This window comes from Rhincodon typus, chromosome 9 (genome assembly GCF_021869965.1).
Source record: "Rhincodon typus isolate 14 chromosome 9, sRhiTyp1.1, whole genome shotgun sequence".
In the NCBI taxonomy this organism is placed as follows: Eukaryota; Metazoa; Chordata; class Chondrichthyes; order Orectolobiformes; family Rhincodontidae; genus Rhincodon; species Rhincodon typus.
The window spans coordinates 87,273,676-87,294,640 of NC_063340.1; the positions used below are offsets into that span (position 1 = coordinate 87,273,676).

Below are 20,965 nucleotides of genomic sequence, written 5' to 3' on the forward strand. Positions count from 1 at the left end.
TGGCCTGCTGTGTTCATCCAGCTCTACACCTTGTTATCCTAGTAATTGGTGGTTTGGCTAGGCCTAAGACAGTGGCATCCATTGATTGAGAAAGTTCTTCAGCATTGGAGAAACTAAGGATGGGTATTCAATCTGGACTGGTCTCAAATGATATTTCCTCCAGGAACTTGAGGTCGTTTGAAACTCTGTTGTCCATGACTTACAGCCAATCCAATGCCCCATCATCTCTGTGCTTGCTGATTTAAAAATACTTATTCTTGTTTTTAAATCACTGCATGTACTCACTGCTCTCTACCTCTGTAATCTCTCCCAATTCCACAAGATCAAGTTGGAGGCAGCCAATTCAACAGCATATCACTCTCTCAGCTCCTGTCTCCTCAACACCTATCCACGAGGCACAGGTCAGGAGTGTGATGGAATACTCCCCACTTGCCTGGATGGGTGCAGCCCCAACAACACTCGAAGCTTGACATCATCCAGGACGAAACAGCCCACTTGATTGGCACCACACTCACTATCTTGGACATTCACGCTCTTCATCACTGATGCACAGTGACAACACATTTGCATTGCAGTGAATAAACAAGGCTCCACTGAAAGTACTTTCCAAATTGATGACTGCCACCATCTAGAAGGACAAGGGCAACAGATATATGGGAACACCACCACCTTCAAGTTCCCCTCCAAGCCACTCACCATCTTGACACAGAAATATACCACTGCTCCTTCAATGTTACTGGGTCAAAATCCTGGAACTCCCTCCCTAACAACGCTGTCGTGGTATCCACACCCAAGGGCTGCAGTAGTTCAAGCAGGCAGCTCACTATTACCTTCTCCAGCAAATTAGAGATAAGCAATAAATGTCCTAGCCAGCACTGCCCACATGAGCAATAAGGACATTTCTCACTGAGCTATCTGGGCTCCACGAATTCTCCTGTTTTGGATGCTCCCAACGAATGTTGCTCGACCACAAGTGTCTGTGCCTTTAGTTGTCTGAACCTCAAGCTCTGGAATCCCTCCCCTATACGGCTCTGTCTCTTACCTCCTTTAAATTACTTCATAAAGTTGACCCCTTTCACAAAACATTTGCTCCCCTGACCCACTGTCACCGTACATGGCTCTGTATTTTCATACTTTGTTTTATATCGGTCCCATTAAGTACCTGGGGATGTTTCCACTTCATTGGAGGTGCTATATAAATGTGGGTTGTTGTTGTTGTAGTGATGCAGTGGTGCTGACGAGGCGCTGAGAACCAATGGGAGAACAATCCCACATGTGGACAGCACTGAGTTCGTTGAGTGTGGAAGATCTTGCCCACAATAAGGAATGATGGCCACCTCAGGAATACAAGGGAGGGTGGTGCTCAATGGTACCTCAGTCAGGATGCTACACCTTGATGTGGTTTGAAAACAAAGTCCTTTCACCAAATAAAACCCCATTCGTCAAAAGTTGCATCACCGGCCGAAACCCATCAACAATTTGCGGGATTGTGGACCACAATGATTCTCTTTTTGATTTGGTTTTGGGGTGTAGCATCGCTAGCGAGGTCTGCATTTATCACCCAGACCCTCTGATGAACTCAAAGGTCACGGCAGCAGAATTTTGTTTCATTGACCCCTTCGCTTCTCATCTTGGGTGTCCCAACCCTCACATCTTCTTCCTTTTCAGATACCTGTATGGAAAACCAGTGAGAGGAAATGTGACAGTTAGCATCTCCAACCCGGTCATCCCACAGATGCTCAACAAAACTTTTGAGGTACTTCTGAAACTTTATCTCTCTTCAAAACAACTCTCCTTGATACCTCAACCCCCTTTACTCCTTCAATTCCCTTCTCTCCTGTCATCAGTACTTGCGAATGCACTTAATTACCTGTTGGCTCCACTCTCGGATTCTAAACAAATGGCCATTACATTGGTTTCTCTGGGTTTGTCCAGATTCAGGCCATTCAGCTAACTCACCTATACTGTGTTTTGCTACACATAGATCTGCCCCCACTTTGCCCCATCTCAGTCTTTCAGCATGTCCACGTATCCCTTTCTCACTCATGCATTTTTCCAGCTTCCTTTTAAATGCATCTACATATTCACCTCAACCTCTCTGAATGTTAATGAGTTTTATTTCACTTTTCATGGAATGTGGCTGTCCCTGGCTAGGCAGCATTTATTGCCCATCCCTAATTGCCCAGAGGGTAGTTAAGAGTCAACCACATTGCTGTGGATCTGGAGTCACATGTATGCCAGACTGGGTAAGGATGGCAGCTTCCTTCCTTAAATGACATCAATGAACCAGATGGGTTTTTTCAACGATTGACGATGGCTTCAGGGTCATCATAGAAACATAGGAAATAGGTGCAGGATTAGGCCGTTCAGCCCCTTGAGCCTGCACCACCATTCAATATAATCATAGCCGATCATGCAATTTCAGTATCTCGCTCCCGCTTTCTCTCCTTACCTCTTGATCCCTTTAGCCATAAGGGCCATGTCCAGGAATCGGTCCCAATACCTTCCTGTGTGAGAGAATTCCACAGGTCCACAACTCTCGGAGTGAAGAAATTCTTCCCCATCTCAGTCTTTAATGGCCTACTCCTTATTCCTAAATCATGACCCCTAGCTCTGGACTTCCCACATCTGGCCTGTCTAGTCCCATCAGAAATTTTTTGTTTCTCTGAGATTCCCCCCTCATTTTTCTGAAAGATTAGTTAGATTCATTGCATTCTTGATTCAAAATTTTTATTGAATTTGAATTTCATTATCTGCCATGGTGGGATTTGAACCCTAATTAAGGGCTCAGTGGTTAGCACTGCTGTCTCACAGCCATAGGAACCCAGGTTCGATCCAAGCCTTGGGGTTACTGCCTGTGTGGAGTTTGCATGTTCTCCTTATGTCTGCGTGGGTTTCCACAGCAATGATGTGCATGTTAGGGGGATTGGAGATAGTTTTAGGGACGACATGGTGGCTCAGTGGTTAGCACTGCTGCCTCACAGCACCAGGGACCCAGGTTCGATTCCACCCTCAGGCGACTGTCTGTGTGGAGTTTGCACATTCTCTCTGTTTCTCGTGGGTCCCCTCTGGGTGCTCCGGTTTCCTCCCACAGACCAAAGATTTGCAGGCTAGGTGGATTGGTCATGCTAAATTGCCTATAATGTTTGGGGATGAGTGGGTTATTTGGCCTATAGGGGGATGGGTCTGGGTCAGATGCTCCAAGTGTAAGTGTGGACTTGTTGGGCCAAAGGGCCTGTTTCCACACTGTAGCGATTCTATGATTCTAATACATAACCTGGGTCTTTGGATTAATAGTCTAACAAGAATACCTCTAGGGCATTACTTCCCCAAAACGTTCCACAGTGTCACCACTCTTTGGGTAAAGATGTTTCTCCCAAATTTGGATTTGGATTTATGAGGGATGAGCTTACATCGTGATGATCCCTTAAGTATGTTCTTCCCTTTCTCTACAATTGTGACCAAGTCATCAAAGGTCAGTGGATCACTCTCATTCATCCCTCAAAGTCACCTCTTTCACTGCTGTAGGGTTGTGTGATGGATGTTTAGGATGTTAACCTCCCTAATTGATGCCAGAATGTACTTTGAATACTTTGTGAATTAATTTGATTGCCCAACGCAATGTGCACTGTGTGAATCCCCCACTATCAACATCCTGAGGGTTACCACTGACCAGAAACTGAACTGGCCGAGCCATATAAGTGCTATGGCTACAACAGCAGATCAGAGGCTAGGAATTCTACAGTGAGTAACTCACCTCCCCAAGGTCTGCCCAACTTCTACAAGTCAGGAGTGTGATGGAATACTCCCCACTTGCCTGGATGAGTGTAACTCCAACAACACTCAAGAGGCTCAACACTGTCCCAGACAAAGCAGCCCGCTTGATTGGCACCACATCCACAAATATCCACATTTTAAATCTTTGTTAAGCAAACGTATTAAGGGAAAATGGGCCAAAGTCGGGTATATGCAGTTATGTACAGATCAGATATGATCTCATTGATAGGAAGAATGGACTCAAGGGGCTGAAAGGTCTTCTTCTGTTCGAATGTTCCTATATTCCTATGTTCAGTCCCTCCACCACCGACGCTCAGTAGCAGCAGTGTGTACTGTCTACAAGAAGCACTGCAGAAGTTCACCAACGATCCATAAATAGCACCCTCCAAACCCACTACCACTTCCATCCAGAAGGACAAGGGCAGCAGATACATGGGAACACGACCATTGGCAAGTTCCCCTCCACGCCACTCACTGTCCTGACTTGGAAATACATCTGTTCCTGCGGTGTTGCTGGGTCAAAATCCTGGAATCTCCTCCACTGGGGAGGTGATGGCCTAGTGGTATTATTGCTGAACTGTTAATCCGGAGACTCAGATAATGTTCTGGGAACCTGGGTTCGAATCCCGCCATGGCAGATGGTGAATTTGAATTCAATAAAATATCTGGAATTAACAATCTAATGATGACCGTGAATCCATTGTTGGGAAAAACCAATCTGGTTCTCTAATGCCCTTTACGGAAGGAAACTGCTATCCTTATCTGGTCTGGCCTACGTGTGACTCCAGATCCACAGGAATGTGGTTGACTCTTAACTGCTCTCTGGGCAATTAGGGATGGGCAATAAGTGCTGCCTCGCCAGTGATGCCCTCAGCCCGTGAATGAATAAAGGATAGAAAAAGATTCCCTTCCTAAGGGCATTGTGGGCCAATCTAGAGCACATGGACTGCAGCAGTTCAAGAAGGCAGCTCACGACCACCTTCTCAAGGGGGCAACTAAGGATGGGCAAGAAATGCTGGACCAGCCAATGATCCCTGCATGCCATGAATGAATTTTTAAAAAAATGACAACATCAATGCCCAGGCACTGGAGAGACTAAAATGCTTATTTGCATCACAGTGTGTCAATGACAAAGTGCAGATCTAGATGTCTACTTCAGTGAGTACTAACTCCCTCGTATCTCCCTCTGCAGGTGAATGGGACTGTCCATTTCAGCTTTGCTACTGCTGAACTTCAGGAGATCTTCCCTAACCTATTTGGAGATTTTCTGGGGTTTGAACTTTTATCCCCAGCAAACCAGTCATTGCGGTCACTGATAGGACCTTGGCTGGAACCCTACATGTTTCATAAATTCCCACTGACAATCAAAGCTGCAATGACAGAATCACAAACAGGTAAGGTCTCATCACAAGTGATGATGTTTGCAGTGTACAGCCTCTGAAACCTCCTTGAAACAATTCTACAGAGGCCAGTATCCCATCACCAAGTCACCCTTTATTTACACCTGAAAAGTCCTTGACACTGATTCAGTTTCCTCAGAGCCAGCTCTCACAGTGAGCAGAACTCCTGACAGTCTGTTTCTTATATGACAGCCAAGGCTCCCTGATTGGACCAGATTAACAGCCCCAATCAGGGAACTCATATTCTATGAGGTTCATCTGACTAACCTCGTTACAATCACTAATCTCCCGAGGATGCTTTTAATTGGATGCTACTTGGCATCTAAGACTGTCAGCTGACATCCTACCTGAGTAGCCAATAGGAACGTAGGATTCTGCAAGACCTGAAGGATCATCCCTGATTTCATTGATCTCAGACTTCACCTATTGTAGCTGAAAAACTGAATTTTGAGTTACGCTCCAGGAGAAATTTTCATGATCTTATCTACTTCTTAACCATTCCACTCACAGATAACTGTTACGTTCCCAGTTATTACAAATACTAGACAAGTCTGATATTAGGATCTGACTTGATAGACAATAATCATTTAAGGAATATAATACATAGAAGGTCCAAGGGTATGAAAATAAGCAGTAGGTTTCCAGGATTAAATAGGAACATGAAAAGAATATTCACAAACTTTTAATGTAAGAAAGGTGGGGGCACTGCATTATTGATAAAGGAGACCATTGCCACAATAATGATGGAGGATGTCCTTGCAGGGTCTTCAAAAGAGGACTTCTGGGTAAATTTTTGAAACAAAAAAGGGGCAATTACTTTGCTGGGATTTTACTGCAGGCATCCCGATAGAGGGAGGTAGAGGAGCAGATATGTAGGAAATCACAGAGAGGTGTGAGAAAAACAGGATTACAGTTGTAGGGGATTTCAACTTTGCTAACATTAACCAGGATCATCTCAGTATGAATGGATTAGGCAGAGTGGAATTTTTAAAATGCATCCAGTAGACCTTTTTGTATCAATACATATATAGCTCTGCTAGAGATGGGGCAGTGCTAGACCTAATTCTAGGGAATGAAACTGGTCAAGTGTTTGAAGCTTCAGTAGGTGAGAATTTTGGGAATAGTGATCATAACTCTGTAAGTTTCAAAGTCATATGGAAAGGGATAAGGATAGTTGTGTCTAAATTGGGGGAAGGTGATTTCAATATCATTAGACAGGATCGGGCAAACATAGACTGGGAGTAAGTCTACATTTGGAAAGTAGGAGTCTTTCAAAAGTAGTATACTGAGAATTCAGGGCCAGCATTTTCCTCCAAGAGTGAAGAGCAAGGGCTACAGGTCCAGGGATCCCTGGATGTGAAGGGATATTGAGAATTTAGTGAAGAAAAAGAAGGAAGCATATATCAGGTACGGTGCATTAAAAACAGGGAGAGCTTTCAAAAGTATAAAGAGTATAGGGGATTGCTTCAAAAGGAAATCAGGAAGGTAAAGAGGGGCCACAGAATATCTTTGGCAGATGGGAGTAAGGAAAACATTAAAGCTTTTTGTAAGTATATTAAGAATAAGAGGATTATCAGGGAAGGAGTGAGACCTATTAGAGGCCAAAGGGACAACATATGCATGGAGCAGGTGGTTGTGGGTGAGGTCTTAAATGATATTTCTCAACTTTATTTACAAAGGAGGAAGACATTGTAGCTGGGAATTTCATTTGGGATGATGAGGTTCTAGAACACGTTAAGATTAATAACAAGGAGGTATTAGATGTTTAAGCAGCATAAAGGTGCATAAATCCCCAGGGCCTGATGAGAGGTATCCCAGGTTGCTATGGGAGACAATGGAGGTGATTGCTGAGGCCCTGGTGGAGATATTTAATAATTCGCTGGTCACAGGTGAAATGCCAAATGATTGGAGGATAATTAATGTGGTTCCTTTATTCAAGAAAGGCAGTACAGAATTACAAACCAATTAGTTTGATGTCAGTGGAAGAGAAATTATTGGAAACAATTCTGAAGGACAGGATTAATCAATACTTGGGGAAAGTGCAGGGATTGATCAGGAATAGTCAGCATGGATTTGTTAAAGGAAGATCCTGTCTGACTAACTTAATTTAGTTTTTTTTAATATAAAAGTGACTTAATATATTTATGAGGGTAGTGTAGTTGATGTGGTTTACATGGACTTCAGTAAGGCCTTTGACAAGGTCCCACATGGAAGGCTGAGCCAGAAGCTAAGAGCCCATGGGATCAAAGGCAACTTGGCAAACCAGATCCAAAATTGGCTTGAAAATAGGAGGCAAAGTGAGCTGGTGGAGGGATGTTTCTGTGATTGGAAGCTTGTGATCAGCGGTGTACCACAGGGACTGGTGCTGAAAGGGAGGCTGATGGCTCGAAGGGAGGATCAGAAGGTGGAATGGAAGGGAGGAGGTGGGGCTGGAAGGGGAGGCGGGGAACGGGTGGCAAGGTTATTTGAAATTAGGGAACTCAGTCTTGAATTCTCTGGGATGTAGAGTGCCCAGGCAGAAGATAAGGTGTTGTTCTTCAAATTTGCACAAATCCTGAGGGACTCAATATTGAGTTCTCTAATTTCAAATAACCTTCCCACCCATCCCATGCCTCCTCTTCCAGCCCCACATCCTCCTTCCCATTCCACCTTCTGACCCTCCCTTCCAGCCACCAACCGGATTCATCCTTCCCATCAACCAAACAGGTTGTACCTACTACCTGTGTCCATCTATCTCCACCATTTCGTCTCCACCCCTTCCACCCCAACTTTTTCTGCAGCTTCCCCTACCCCCACGTTCAGTCCTGAAGAAGGATAGTACCTGAAACCATTGACTGCTTCTTTCTTCCAGGTACTGCCTGGCTTGCTGTGTTCTTCCAGCCCCCTGTGTGTCTACCTTCTCATCTAGAACTGCCCAGATAGACTGGGGCTATTTCCCCTGCAGCGTCAGAGGCTGAGGAGCGACCTTACAGAACTTTATAGAATCACGAGGGGCATGAATAGGGTGAATAGCCAGTGTCTTTTTCTCAGGGTCAGAGATCCAAAACTGGAGGTTATAGGTTTATGATGAGAGGGGAAAGATTTAAAAGGGACCTAAGGGGCAACCTTTTCACACAGAGGATGGTGCATGTATGGAAGGAGCTGCCAGAGGAAGTGGTGGAGGCTGGTATAATTACAACATTTAAAAGGTATTTAGAAGGATAAATGAATAGGAAGGGTTTAGATGGATATGGGCCAAATGCTGGCAAATGGGACTAGATTAATTTAGAATATCTGGTTGGCATGGACGAGTTGGACCGAAGGGTCTGTTTCCATGTTGTATGGGTCTATTTCCATGCTGTATATTTCTATGACTCTAAATTGGGCTTAGGTATATAGTGGAATTGTTCCTTGTGGTTTAAAGTGCAGATACTACTCAGTTTGTGAACCTGGGTTTGTATCTGCCTCATGTTGGAATAGGACTAGATATTAAATAGATATTAAATGGAATAATTTGACCAGGTTGACTGAGTACATGTTGGTGATTAAAGCCCCTGTTTTGTGACCACAGGAGTGATGCAATCCACAGACATAAAAGTCACCGTTTCATTTGTGAAATACCGGCTGCAGATTCTCAGCTATCAGAAAATAATAAAGCCGCCGCTCAACTTCACAGCCAAGGTAAGTACTCATCAAGACAGATGTAACCTCAGAGGTCTGAATGTAACCAAGCCTGGGTGAGAGCTGGGAGGTGGCTGGGAGGTGGGATGTGATGGGACAGTGGATGTAGACAGTCAGCTCACAGTTTACTGTCAACAACTTCACATCAACCTACAGTCACAACTCTCCAGTCCACCAGGATCTTTTAAAGTCACTTCCGATCAGTGCCACCATTTCCTTTGAGAAAGAAATTGAACTTGTCTTTGTTAGCTAAGCTGGATGTATTATTATTCAAGCCTACGTACCCTGAAATAATGATGTTTGGACATTATCAAGAATATTATTGAGTCCCCTGGATGTACAAATGCACTCAAAGCAGTTGGTCCACCATTGCCACTCCATCAATGCTGCTACGCAAGCCATTTTTGGCCATTTTGTACAAAGCAAGATCCCACCAAGAGCAAATAGAATGCATGTCTACCCACTTGGGGGCAGCATGGTGGCTCAGTGGTTAGCACTGCTGCCTCACAGCACTGGGGACCTGGGTTCGATTCCAGCCTCGAGTGACTGTCTGTGTGGAGTTTGCACATTCTCCCCGTGTCTGTGTGGGTTTCCTCCAGGTGCTCCAGTTTCCTCCCACAGTCCAAAGATATGCAGGCTAGGTGGATTGGTCGTGCTAAATTACCCATAACATTCAGGGATGTGCAGGCTAGGTGGATTAACCATGGGATATGCAGGGTTATAAGAATAGGGTGGGGGGTGTGAGTGGGATGCTCTTCAGAGGGTCGGTGTGGACTTGATGGGCTGAATGGTCTGCTTGCACACTGTAGGGATTCTATAATTCTATCTTTGCCCTCTTTTGAGAAAGCAGACTTAAGTAACCATCTCCTGCTTGACCTGTGAGTGTGGCAGGTTGGGGAGGGAGGGGTTTCTGCCGGCTTGTGGGTTCTGGCTTCTGGTGGAAACCGATAAGCCCATGAGAGTGTCGGTGAGAGTGTAGGGGAACCAAGGAATATGGGGAAAACGCAAAAAAGTAAATGTGAAGACTGTCAGATCAACTGTGATCCTATTGAATAGTTGAGCAGGATCGAGGGGCTGAACGGCCTACTCCTGTTCCTATTTCTTATGGTTTTATGGTCTTATCTCATTAAGGACATAAGGTTTACTTTTAACTCACTTTTGGTATTTAATGAACAAAAACATTTACGGCAAGGATTGTCAGTTTCACTATGTGTCTTCCCCCACTGAATCTAAGAATTCTGGTCATGTCAACTACGTTGCTGCATTTTTGTGTCCACTGGACAACTAAACACCTCTCTTGTTAATTTCAAGGTCCAGGTGATACGTGTCGATCACAGGAAACTGACCCTGCAAGACAGAGAGAACATTCTGGTTTTCCAAATATCACAGAGCCAGAGACACCCATTTGTAAACCCAACACTCACCAGCAAACCATCAGATCGTCGTAACGTTGCCAGGGATATCTGGGAGACATCCTCACACACCATCAATGCCACTGTTCCAGAGAGTGGATTGGTTAAGCTTCAGTTTCCACTGTTGCCAAACACTGTGAGCTTATGGATACAGGTAGAAAATAGACTCTCTTAAACCATCTCCTGCACACAGATGCGAGCACGCACACGCACACACACACACAGTACACACACATACACACACACACACACACAGCACACACATACACACAACACACACAACACACACACACACACACACAAACACACACACAACACACATACACACACACCTGAATGAGCTTTATTGTCACATGTACTCGAATGAGTACTGTGAAAAGTTTCTAAGTTGCACTTTCTAGCTCCATCTTAGGTACAGAGTACTCTTGGTACAACCCTTAGCTCCAGACGAGAGAAATAAAGAGAAAACAGTTACATTTCAGCTATACACAGTATAACCAAAGGTCAGAAAAACAAGAAGCAAAGTTAAAAGACTAATGTCGGGGTCTCTCTCTCACACGCATACACATATCCACACATGCACACACACACACTCACTCACTCATTTACACTGACAGACACACATTTACACTCACACACACTCACACACACACTCACTCATTTACAGTCTCACACACACACTCACACACTCACTCATTTACACTCACACTCACACACACACACACTCACTTATTTACACTCACACACACATACACACATGCACACACATTTACACTCACACACACATACACACACACTCATTTGCATATGTACACAAGCAAACACACACACACATCCACACATGCAGATACACACATGTGCATGTGCACACATATCCACATACACATGCAGATACACACATGCACATGCATTCACACATGCACACACATGTACCCTCACACATACACACATGCGCAAACATGCATGCGCACACACACACAAACACACGCATGCACACGAGCACACACACATACACGCGTGCACACATGCATGCATGCACACACATAAACACATGTACACGTTCACACACATACACACATGTGCACACATGCACGCATGCACACACATACACACACATACACATTCACAAACCCTCACTATCACTTATTGTCAAAGTCACACTTGTTGACACACTGTGTCTCTCTCACATACACACTTACTCACTCACCCATAGACACACAGGCTTACTCACATACACCACCAGTTACATTGTCACTTGTTTACACAATTTCACTCTCATTCATTCACATTCTTACTCACTCTCTCTCACTCATTTACACTCACTCACACACACTTACTCTGACTCACACACTCACTGTTGTTCACCCAGACTTTCACTCATTTACACTCACACTCACTCACTCTCCACTCACACGTTCCCATTTGTTTACACTTACTATCATTCATTCATGCTCACTCATACACAATTTCGCTAACTTAGGTACAATCATATCCCTTCTCTCTCACTCACTCTCACACTTCTCCCATTCCAGTTTGACCTGGGGTCTGGGAGAGCTGGTGCTGCTGGGCCTGGGAGAGTGGTGTTGGGTGCTAGTGGGGTACTTTGCCACTTTGTGGTTACTAAGATCTGGTGGCAAACTATAAGAGCATAGTTGGGGGCGGGGGGGGGGGGGGGGGGGGGGGGGGGGGGCGCGGTGTGTGGGGTGGCAGTGGTTGGGAATGTCCTGGTCAGTCTGTACATTAGGATAAATGGGAATAAAACGCATGTACATGTGCTAGTGTGATATATACATGAATGAACTCAGCTGAACACCAGCACAGGACAAACAGTGTCACAGGAACAACTCACTTTGGGCAAAAGCCAACCACCTCAAATAAAGGATGATTCCACCCATGCTCAACATTTTCTTATCCACAATTGCTCACTTTGATATACATTTTTACACACACATGTTCTCACTCACACATTCTTACTGATATGTGTGCACAGTCTCACTCACTCATACATATTCTCACAAGCACACCCTTATTCTCTCATTCACACACACACACACACACACACACACACACACACACACACGCTCTGTCTCGCTTATATTCACATATACTCTCAAACACAAATATTCATGCTTTCTGTTACACTCTCAAACACTCTCACTCACTCATACGCATTCTCACAAACACACTTAATCCTCTCACTCAGACTGGCTCGTGTGCACACATACACTGCCACACACACTCACTTATTCACATACACTCTCATACGCACACACTCACTCACACATTCTCCCTCACACATACTCAGCCTCATGGGGATTTGGTGGTGGGATTTAAATTCAGTTAACAAAATAAATTGTCAGTCAAAATTAATCTGGTTCACAAATAGCCTATAAGTGACTCCAGACATGTAGCAATGTAGTTGGCTTGTAACTGCCCTTTGAAATAGCTTGGCAATGTGGGCCAAATGGACAACCAACACTGACCATACCGGTATTTTAATTATTGTCAAGTGTAATATTCCTCACCTTTGACAGTCCATGAAGTCACTCAATTAAGAATAATTAGTGGAATTTGTGGATTTAGAAATGGTTGGGGCATATAGACAATATGTAATGGGTTCTCACTGTGTTGCTAAAATTCCCAACAGGTTACATTTGAGAAAACTGTAGAACATATTTCAGTGAGTAGTAATGCTTGGCCTTATGAGAGACCAGTCATCCAACTTCAAACTCAGACTCCCATCCTCAAGGTAATTATCAGAGAGAAATTCATCCAATTATTCTGTGAACCTTGATTTTAAAGCGTGTTGATGAGCTGTGTTTACTTCCAGGTGGGGTTGCCGTTTGAAGTTTCCATTGAAAGCTCGGAGTTATTGAACGAGACGACCTATCAGGTATCTTAATCCGTAAATTATAATTTAAAAGGAAAGGTTCATTTATGCAGCACGGTGTCATGGCTTTTAGGGAGATCTTACCAAATATCGTTATGTGCACTGCATACGCAAACACAGTGGTCATTAATGGCAATATGGTGACTGCTTTTCCAGTAAACATCCAACTGAAGGATGAGTCAGATCGATAACCAAAACAGAAATTGCTGGAGAAACTCAGCAGGCCTGGCAGCATTTGTGGAGAGAGAGAAATAGAGTTAACGTTTCGGGTCTGATGACACTTCTGACAGCGGCTATGAAGAAGTGGTATTAATGGTGAAGATTGGGTTGTGGTTGGGGTGGGACATGAGAGGATAGGTGGAGGCAGATCCCACGGAGAGAGAAAGTGGCAGGCAGACAGACGAGGTGATTATTGATAGTAAGACACGACAGAGGAATAAGTGATAATGAGGGCTAAGAACAGGAGATAATGGGTAGGCTGAAGAAGGGTCACTGAACCCAAAACGTACATTCAGTTTCTCTCTCCACAGATGCTGTCATACCTGTTGAGTTTCTCCAGCAATTTCTGTTTTTGTTCCATTAACTAGTTTTAGATATATTGTCACATGTATACAGGGAAATTTTTTTTTGTGTGTTATATGCAACTGTTGCTGCCAGCGCCATCTTGAAACACTGAATATAATGCCAGACTTTATTGCAGTGGAGTTCATCTTTCTCTCTTCTTCCTGTTCCATCTCCACTGCTCCTCCAGTCACATCAGTCGGGGGTCTCAGAACAGGCCCCTGGGTCTCTGTAATGGGCTCTGGGCTCTTGGTTACAGGCCTCTGCCACCTCCAATCCTGAGACTGTTGCATCTGAGCTGGAGCCATGGGCCTGGAGATATGTGGGCTCCATACCTCCCGCTCCTCAAGACGCTGCCGCCAGTCTCTGGTTGTTGGGGTCTGCCACTGTCATTTTTGCTGATGCCACTGCTCCCTCAGGCGCCTGGGCCTAGTCATGATAAAGGGACTAAGAATAGGTCAGCTGGACTGAAAGCAAACCATATCAGGACAGGAATAGGGTGTGGGAGTGATGAAAAAGCATGGAAGGATCAATGATGGTTTGGCTTCTCCATAGGTTTATTCACGATACTCAATACAACATAATTACAGACTTCTTTTCCCTTCCAATACCAGCTAATAAATTGTTCTAGTACTATGCCCTCTCCCTTACAATTAGTATTAGCTACTCCTAGTCACAATTTCATCTTGGCTCTAAACACACACTGGGCTATGGAATTTTGAAGTTAAAATTCTACCCTTGAGGGAATCCAAGAAACTGTGCTTCCAGTCCCTCACCCTGCAGACTGCATTGCTGGACAACACCTGAACTCCGAGTGATGGTTCTGAGGAAGGGTCACTGTGTTTGAAATGTTAGCTCTAATTTCTCTCCATGCATGCTTCCAGACCTGCTGAGCTTCTCCAGCAATCTCTGCTTTCATTTCAGGTTTGCAGCATCTACAGTTCTTTGTTTTGTTTATCAGAGTAATGGTCAGTTTAGTGCTGAATTCCAGGACATTTATGGCACAGGTCAGTCCTGATTAGTGCCAGATGAAAATCTTTGATTGCATGTCTCTCTTATCAATGTTTACTGCCCAGCAATTATGAGTTTTAAATTGATCAAATTATAATTGAGTGGTTGCGACTTCCTTTATAATCCTGAGCCTGAAGGTGCACTGATAGTGGTCTCCCTGTTATAGGAAGGATATTGTGAAACTTGAAAGGTGCAGAAAAGATTTACAAGGATGTTGCCAGGGTTGGAGGGTTTGAGTTATAGGGAGAAGCTGAATACGCTGCGGCTATTTTCCTTGGAGCATTGGAGGGTGAGGGGTGACCTAATAGAAGTTTATAAAATCATGAGGGGCATGGATGGGGTGAATAGCCAAGGTATTTTTCCCAGGATAGGGGAGTCCAAAACTAGAGGGCATAGATTGGAGGTGAGAGGGGAAAGATATAAAAGACACCTGAAGGGCAACTTTTTCATGCAGAGGGTGGTATGTATGTGGAATGAGGAGGTGGTGGAGGCAGATACAATTACAACATTTAAAAGGCATCTGCTTGGGAATATGAATAAGAAGAGTTTAGGTGATATGGGCCAAATGCTGGCAAAGGGGACTAGATTGGTTTGGCATGGATGAATTGGGCTGAAGGATCTCTTTCTGTGTTGTAACTCCGTGACTCTATGACTCCATTTACCTGTGTTTTTCCCCCCTCGTTCCCCCAGGTGGTGTCACGGGGACAGGTGGTACTCACAGGTAAAAGCAACCTGACCACAATCCAGCTAACGCCAGAACTTTCCTGGGCTCCTTCAGCAAGTCTCATCGTCTACTACATTGCAGAAGATGGCCAGATTGTTCATGATGATTTGGAGCTCGAAGTAGAAGGCATCTTTGCAAATAAGGTCGGCCCTTTTGCTGATGTTTGATCTTGCCTTTGGATTTGGACAGCACCAGGAGGACAGCCATTGTCCCTCAGCTCAATTGCTGGTCAGGTCTAATCAAACCTGGTCATTTCAGACATCTCAGAAGTTCTTCAGGGTGGCTTATCACAAGGTCATCTCAGATGTCTGAAATGACCCTGTGATAAGTCACCCTGAAGCACTTCAACACTTCTTCAACTCTTGTTCTCCATTTCGCATATCAAAGATGCATTAGATATTACAACTGTTTCTGTTAATGAAATGTGTCCAGATCATTTCCACTGCCTTCCCAGCAAATGTCCAATTTTTAATTGGGTAGGTTCTGAAGAAGGGTCACTGGATCCAAAATGGTAACTCTGCTTTCTCCTCACAGATGCTGCCAGAACTGCTGAGTTTTTCCAGTAATTTCTGTTTGTGCCATAACAATGTGGTTAATTCACATGTCCACTTTTTATTTCTGCTACAAATCAGTCATGACTCTTTACACCCAAGTTACTCTCAGTTTGTGTTCAACTCAGTCAATCAAAAGTACTGAGTCCAGGCTTTGATGCTGCTTTTGTTTGGCTGTCAGTCTCGCTGACCACGTTTTAGGTCACCTGTCCCAACATCTTCTTAATGAACTTCAGCTTGTATATGTGAAGGGAGGTTCTACTTCATTAAAGACTTGGACAGACATTAAAAGCTTGCGTTACGAAGAGAGATTGAGCAGTTTGAGAGACATGGTTGAGGTACATAAAATGCTAAAGGGAAACGACAAGGTAGAAGGTGTTTCCTCACGGGGGGTAATCTAGAATGAGAGGCCATAGTTTTAGGACTGGGGTAGCAGATTTATAACAAAAATGCAGAGAAATTACTTCTCTCCAAGGGTTGTGAATCCATCGAATCCACAATCCCAGAGTGCGATGGGACACTGAATAAATTTAAGGAGGAGATAGACAGATTTTTAATTAGTAATGTGTTGAAGGGTATTGGGAGTGATCAGCAAAGTGTGATTGAGGCTGAGATGAGACCAGCCATGATTGAATTAAATAGTGGAGCAGGGTCAAAGGCCTGAATGGCCTACTCCTGTTCTTAGTTCCCATGACAGTGGAGGCTTCCCGTGTCTAGAGGTGTATGAGGCCGATGTCTGTTTTTGGAGCTTGTTTTTTACCCCAGAGCAGGTCTTTAGTCTGAACAGAGGCTGTAGTTTGACATGTGCCACTCTATATTAAGACTAGCTGACCAGGACTCCTTCCTGCTCTTACTGGCTTCTGTACAGTGAGCTGGCAGAATTTGCAGATTACCAACCTTTCTGGCCTCAGTGGATATCACAGCCTGGAGTGGGACTTAAATTCTGGAGTCTCATGTGCAGAGTCTGTACCCACAAGACCTCCATCTACTTGAAAAGTGCCATGTATTGTCCTTCATTTGGGGCAGCACGCTGGCTCAGTGGTTAGCATTGCTGCCTCACAGCGCCAGGGACGCGGGTTCGATTCCACCCTTGGGCAACTGTCTGTGTGGAGTTTGCACATTCTCCCTGTGTCTACATGGGCTTTCCTCCCACAGTCCAAAGATGTGCAGGCTAGGTGAAGTGGCCAGGTTAAATTGCCCCACAGTGTTCAGGGATGTGTAGATTAGGTGGGTTATAGGGAGATGGGTCTGGGTGGAATGCTCCAAGGGTCGGCGAGGACTTGTTGGGCCGAAGGGCCTGCTTCCACACTGTAGGGATTTTATGATCTCCAAACTGATGGAAATCAAATTTGTTCCTGGCAATTTGATGATTTATTCCAATTGGTGCAGGTATCATTGTCTTGGAACAAGGAGCAAGTAAATCCAGCTGATAATGTCTCTCTCAGCGTGTCCACCAACATAGGCCAGTCACTTGTCGGGGTCTTAGTGGTGGACAAGAGTGTTCGACTACTGAAGGGAGGGAATGATCTCACAGAAGAGATGGTAAGTGACGATTAACCTCAGTTACAGTGTCCTATAAACATAAGACAGCAGCTGAACAAGAACAAAGTCTCCATGCAGTCAGCTTATCTGAGCAAGGAAATTAATATTCACTCCTGGGTTACAGATCACTAGCTTAGAATAAAGCCCAATCATCATTTTTTTTATTGGATGGATTTCCTTGAGTTTTTTTGGGAGGTACCTTTCACAGTTTTGTTCAACAATTTAAAAACAAACAATGGCTCAGGATTAAAGAGAAACACGGTATATACATAAGCTCACCTCTGCATCAAGACTATTGTGTGCAGTTCTGGTCATCACATTACAATAAGGATGTGCAGGCTTTGAAGAGGGTGCAGAAGAGGTTTACCAGGATGCTGCTGGGATTAGGGGGTATGGACTATAAGGAGAGGCTAGAAAAACTCAGATTGTTTTCTCTGGAGTGGCGGAGGCTGAGGGAAGACTTGATAGAAGTCTATAAAATTATGTGATGCATAGATGGTGTTGACGGTCAGAACCTTTTTCCCAGAGTTGAAATGTTTAATACCAGGGGGCATGTATTTAAGGTGAAAGGCTGAAAGTTCAAAGGAGATGTGAGATTCCAGTTTTTTACACAGAGAGTGGGAGGAGTCTGGTGGTGATGGTGGAGGCAGATACGATAGGGGTGTTTAAGGGACTTTTAGATGAGCATGAGAATATGCAAGGAATGGAGGGATATGGACTAAGAACAGGCAGAATGGAGTGTTTTCAAATGAACCTGTTGGACTCTAACCTGGTGCCGTGTGACTTCTGACCTCGTCCACCCCGGTCTGACACCAGCACCTCCATATCGTCGCAATATCGTGAGCTGCAGGGTTCATTCCTGAGCTGTACTGTTCTATGTTCCATGTTCAAAGTGAAAAAAAGAACAGGCAGCTTACAAGAATCTTTGTAAGTGAGTACAGGTCTTGATAAGTGGATACTGTAAAAATGCTGAGCAGATACACAGGATGGTATCACCACAAGCAAAGAGACCCCGTTGTAAAATTTTATTATGAGAGCTTGGCTATCCAGAGGCGATGTTGTAAAGCTCTGCTTCACACCCAATCTCAGAAAAAGAACATTCAGCCCAAAGCTTCTATGTCAGCTCTCTGATCATTTTAACTTAGTGCCACTGTTCTGCCTTTTCCCCGGTATCCTGAATATTCTTTCTATTCAAATACTCTTCCAGTGCCCCTCTGAAAATACCTCAATTAAACCTGGCACCATCGCATTTCCACACCCTAATTACTTACTTAGTGAAAAAGTTTTTATCACCTCATAGTTGCATCTATTGCAAAACACTTTAAAACTGCACCCTCTGGTTCTCGATCTGTTTATGACTTGGAATAGCTTTCCCCCCAACTATCTACTCTGTCCAGCCCATTAATGATTCTGAAAATTTCTGTCAAATCTCCTCTTAGTCCTCTCTCTTCCAAGGGGAACAATCTCAACTTCTCCAACTTTTCCTCATAACTGAAATCTCTTATCCCTTTAAACATTCTCATAAACTCCTTTCCAACCCATTCACATCCTTCCCATTATGTGGTGCCCAGAACTGTACACAATACTCCAGCTGAGGTCTAACTATTGTCTCATAAGGCATGTGGAACTCCTTCCCGTTAAATTTGTTGAGGCATGAATGGCTATAAGGCAACAATAATGCAACACAAAGGGATAAAGGCATGAATAATGAAAGAAGGCAGCGAGAAAAGGTATAGAACAAGATGGAGACAGACATCAAGATCCAAGTTTATTGATGTCAATATTGAGGCCGGGATGCTGCAGTGAGCTAGGTTAAAAGACACTGATCCTTGAGTTTGCACTGAGCCTTGATGGTCAAGGATGGAAAAGTGAGAGTGAGATCAAGGTGGAGATCTAAGATGAAGGGGGTAGGAAGTCTGGAGTTATGTTGCAGACTTAATGGAGGTGGTGTACAACTTTAGATTTGGTCTTCTCAGTGCAGATGAGATCAGATGGTGAGTAGGGAATGCAATCGTAAGAACTACAAGTGAATCATTGTTTCATTTGGAAGGAGTGTTTGGCAGATGGATGTATGGAGGAGGTGAATCTCCTGTACTTGTGCGGAGAGATGGTGTAAGGAAGAGAGAGGGTGCTGCAGGGGTTACCAGTATGTTACATGGGGAAAGGTGCCTTCAGGATTTGGTGAGGCAAGGCAAAACTGAAGACAGTCAGCATCTGAGGCTCTGATCAGCTGGCTTTCGAGAATGGAGTCCTCCTTTGTACAAAGGGACAGATTATCAAAGGAGATGGTCACAGACTAGGCTGCACTTCCTGGTGGCCATCTGCAGTATGACTGAAACGTTCAGAGAGCAGCTGGAGGGACAGAAAGTACAAAGTGAATTTATTCTTTGCTGAGGACTCAGGTGCGATAAAAACGCTGCTTTTGTCTGCAGGTTATTCAGGAATTAAAAAGTGCGACTAAAGACAACGCCAAGCCGACTTATAGCTGGTATCCCCATAATGTATTTCAGGTGAGGAGTGGAATGGGGAGGGCTTCAGCAAATGGGAGGGGTAAATGTGAGACATGAGTGTGAGGGGGGAGGGAAGACAGTGGTAAATGGGGTGTGGGTGGGGACAGCCTGAAATTAGGCAGGGAGGATTCACGGAAGGTCTGATGATGGTGGGGAGGGCGGTGATGTTATACACTGTTGTGCTAGGGACAATGAAGATATCGTGAGGGTGTGGGATGGTGTGGTGAGGGTGGGGGACGATGGGATGAGGGTGGGGGACGGTGTGGCGAGGGTGGGGGGTGGTGTGGTGAGGGTGGGGGAATGATGGGATGAGGGTGGGGGAACGGTGTGGCGAGGGTAGGGGACAGTGTGGCGAGGGTGGAGGATGGTGTGGTGAGGGTAGGGACGGTGTGGCGACGGTGGGGAGGGTGTGGTGAGGGTGGGGGACAGTGTGGCGAGGGTGGAGGACGGTGTGGTGAGGGTAGGGATGGTGTGGCGAGAGTGGGGATGGTGTGGTGAGGGTGGGGGACAGTGTGGTGAGGGTGGGGGACAGTGGTGAGGGTGGAGGATGGTGGGGTGAGGGTGGGGGACGGTGTGGCGAGGGTGGAGGATGGTGTGGTGAGGGTGGTGGATGGTGGGGTGAGGGTGGAGACGGTGTGGCGAGGGTGGGGGATGGTGTGGCGAGGGTGGGGATGGTGTGGTGAGTGTGGGGGAACGATGGGATGAGGGTGGGGGATGGTGTGGCGAGGGTAGGGGACAGTGTGGCGAGGGTGGAGGATGGTGTGGTGAGGGTAGGGACGGTGTGGCGAGGGTGGGGAGGGTGTGGTGAGGGTGGGGGACAGTGTGGCGAGGGTGGAGGACGGTGTGGTGAGGGTAGGGATGGTGTGGCGAGAGTGGGGATGGTGTGGTGAGGGTGGGGGACAGTGTGGTGAGGGTGGGGGACAGTGG

General features: G+C 45.2%; 1 protein-coding gene across 1 annotated transcript in view; it reads left to right on the forward strand.

Annotated features, from left to right (window-relative positions):
* cd109 (CD109 molecule) overlaps nucleotides 1-20,965 on the forward strand; it is a 184,539-nt gene that overhangs the window by 92,999 nt on the left and 70,575 nt on the right. The window contains exons 2-10 of the mRNA XM_048600918.1: nucleotides 1,669-1,756; nucleotides 4,970-5,171; nucleotides 8,728-8,837; nucleotides 10,149-10,403; nucleotides 12,897-12,998; nucleotides 13,080-13,142; nucleotides 15,402-15,578; nucleotides 17,376-17,528; nucleotides 19,961-20,038. Of these exons, the coding sequence (XP_048456875.1) occupies nucleotides 1,736-1,756; nucleotides 4,970-5,171; nucleotides 8,728-8,837; nucleotides 10,149-10,403; nucleotides 12,897-12,998; nucleotides 13,080-13,142; nucleotides 15,402-15,578; nucleotides 17,376-17,528; nucleotides 19,961-20,038 (1,161 nt within the window). The 5' untranslated portion in view covers nucleotides 1,669-1,735. The remainder of the gene's footprint in view (nucleotides 1-1,668; nucleotides 1,757-4,969; nucleotides 5,172-8,727; nucleotides 8,838-10,148; nucleotides 10,404-12,896; nucleotides 12,999-13,079; nucleotides 13,143-15,401; nucleotides 15,579-17,375; nucleotides 17,529-19,960; nucleotides 20,039-20,965) is intronic.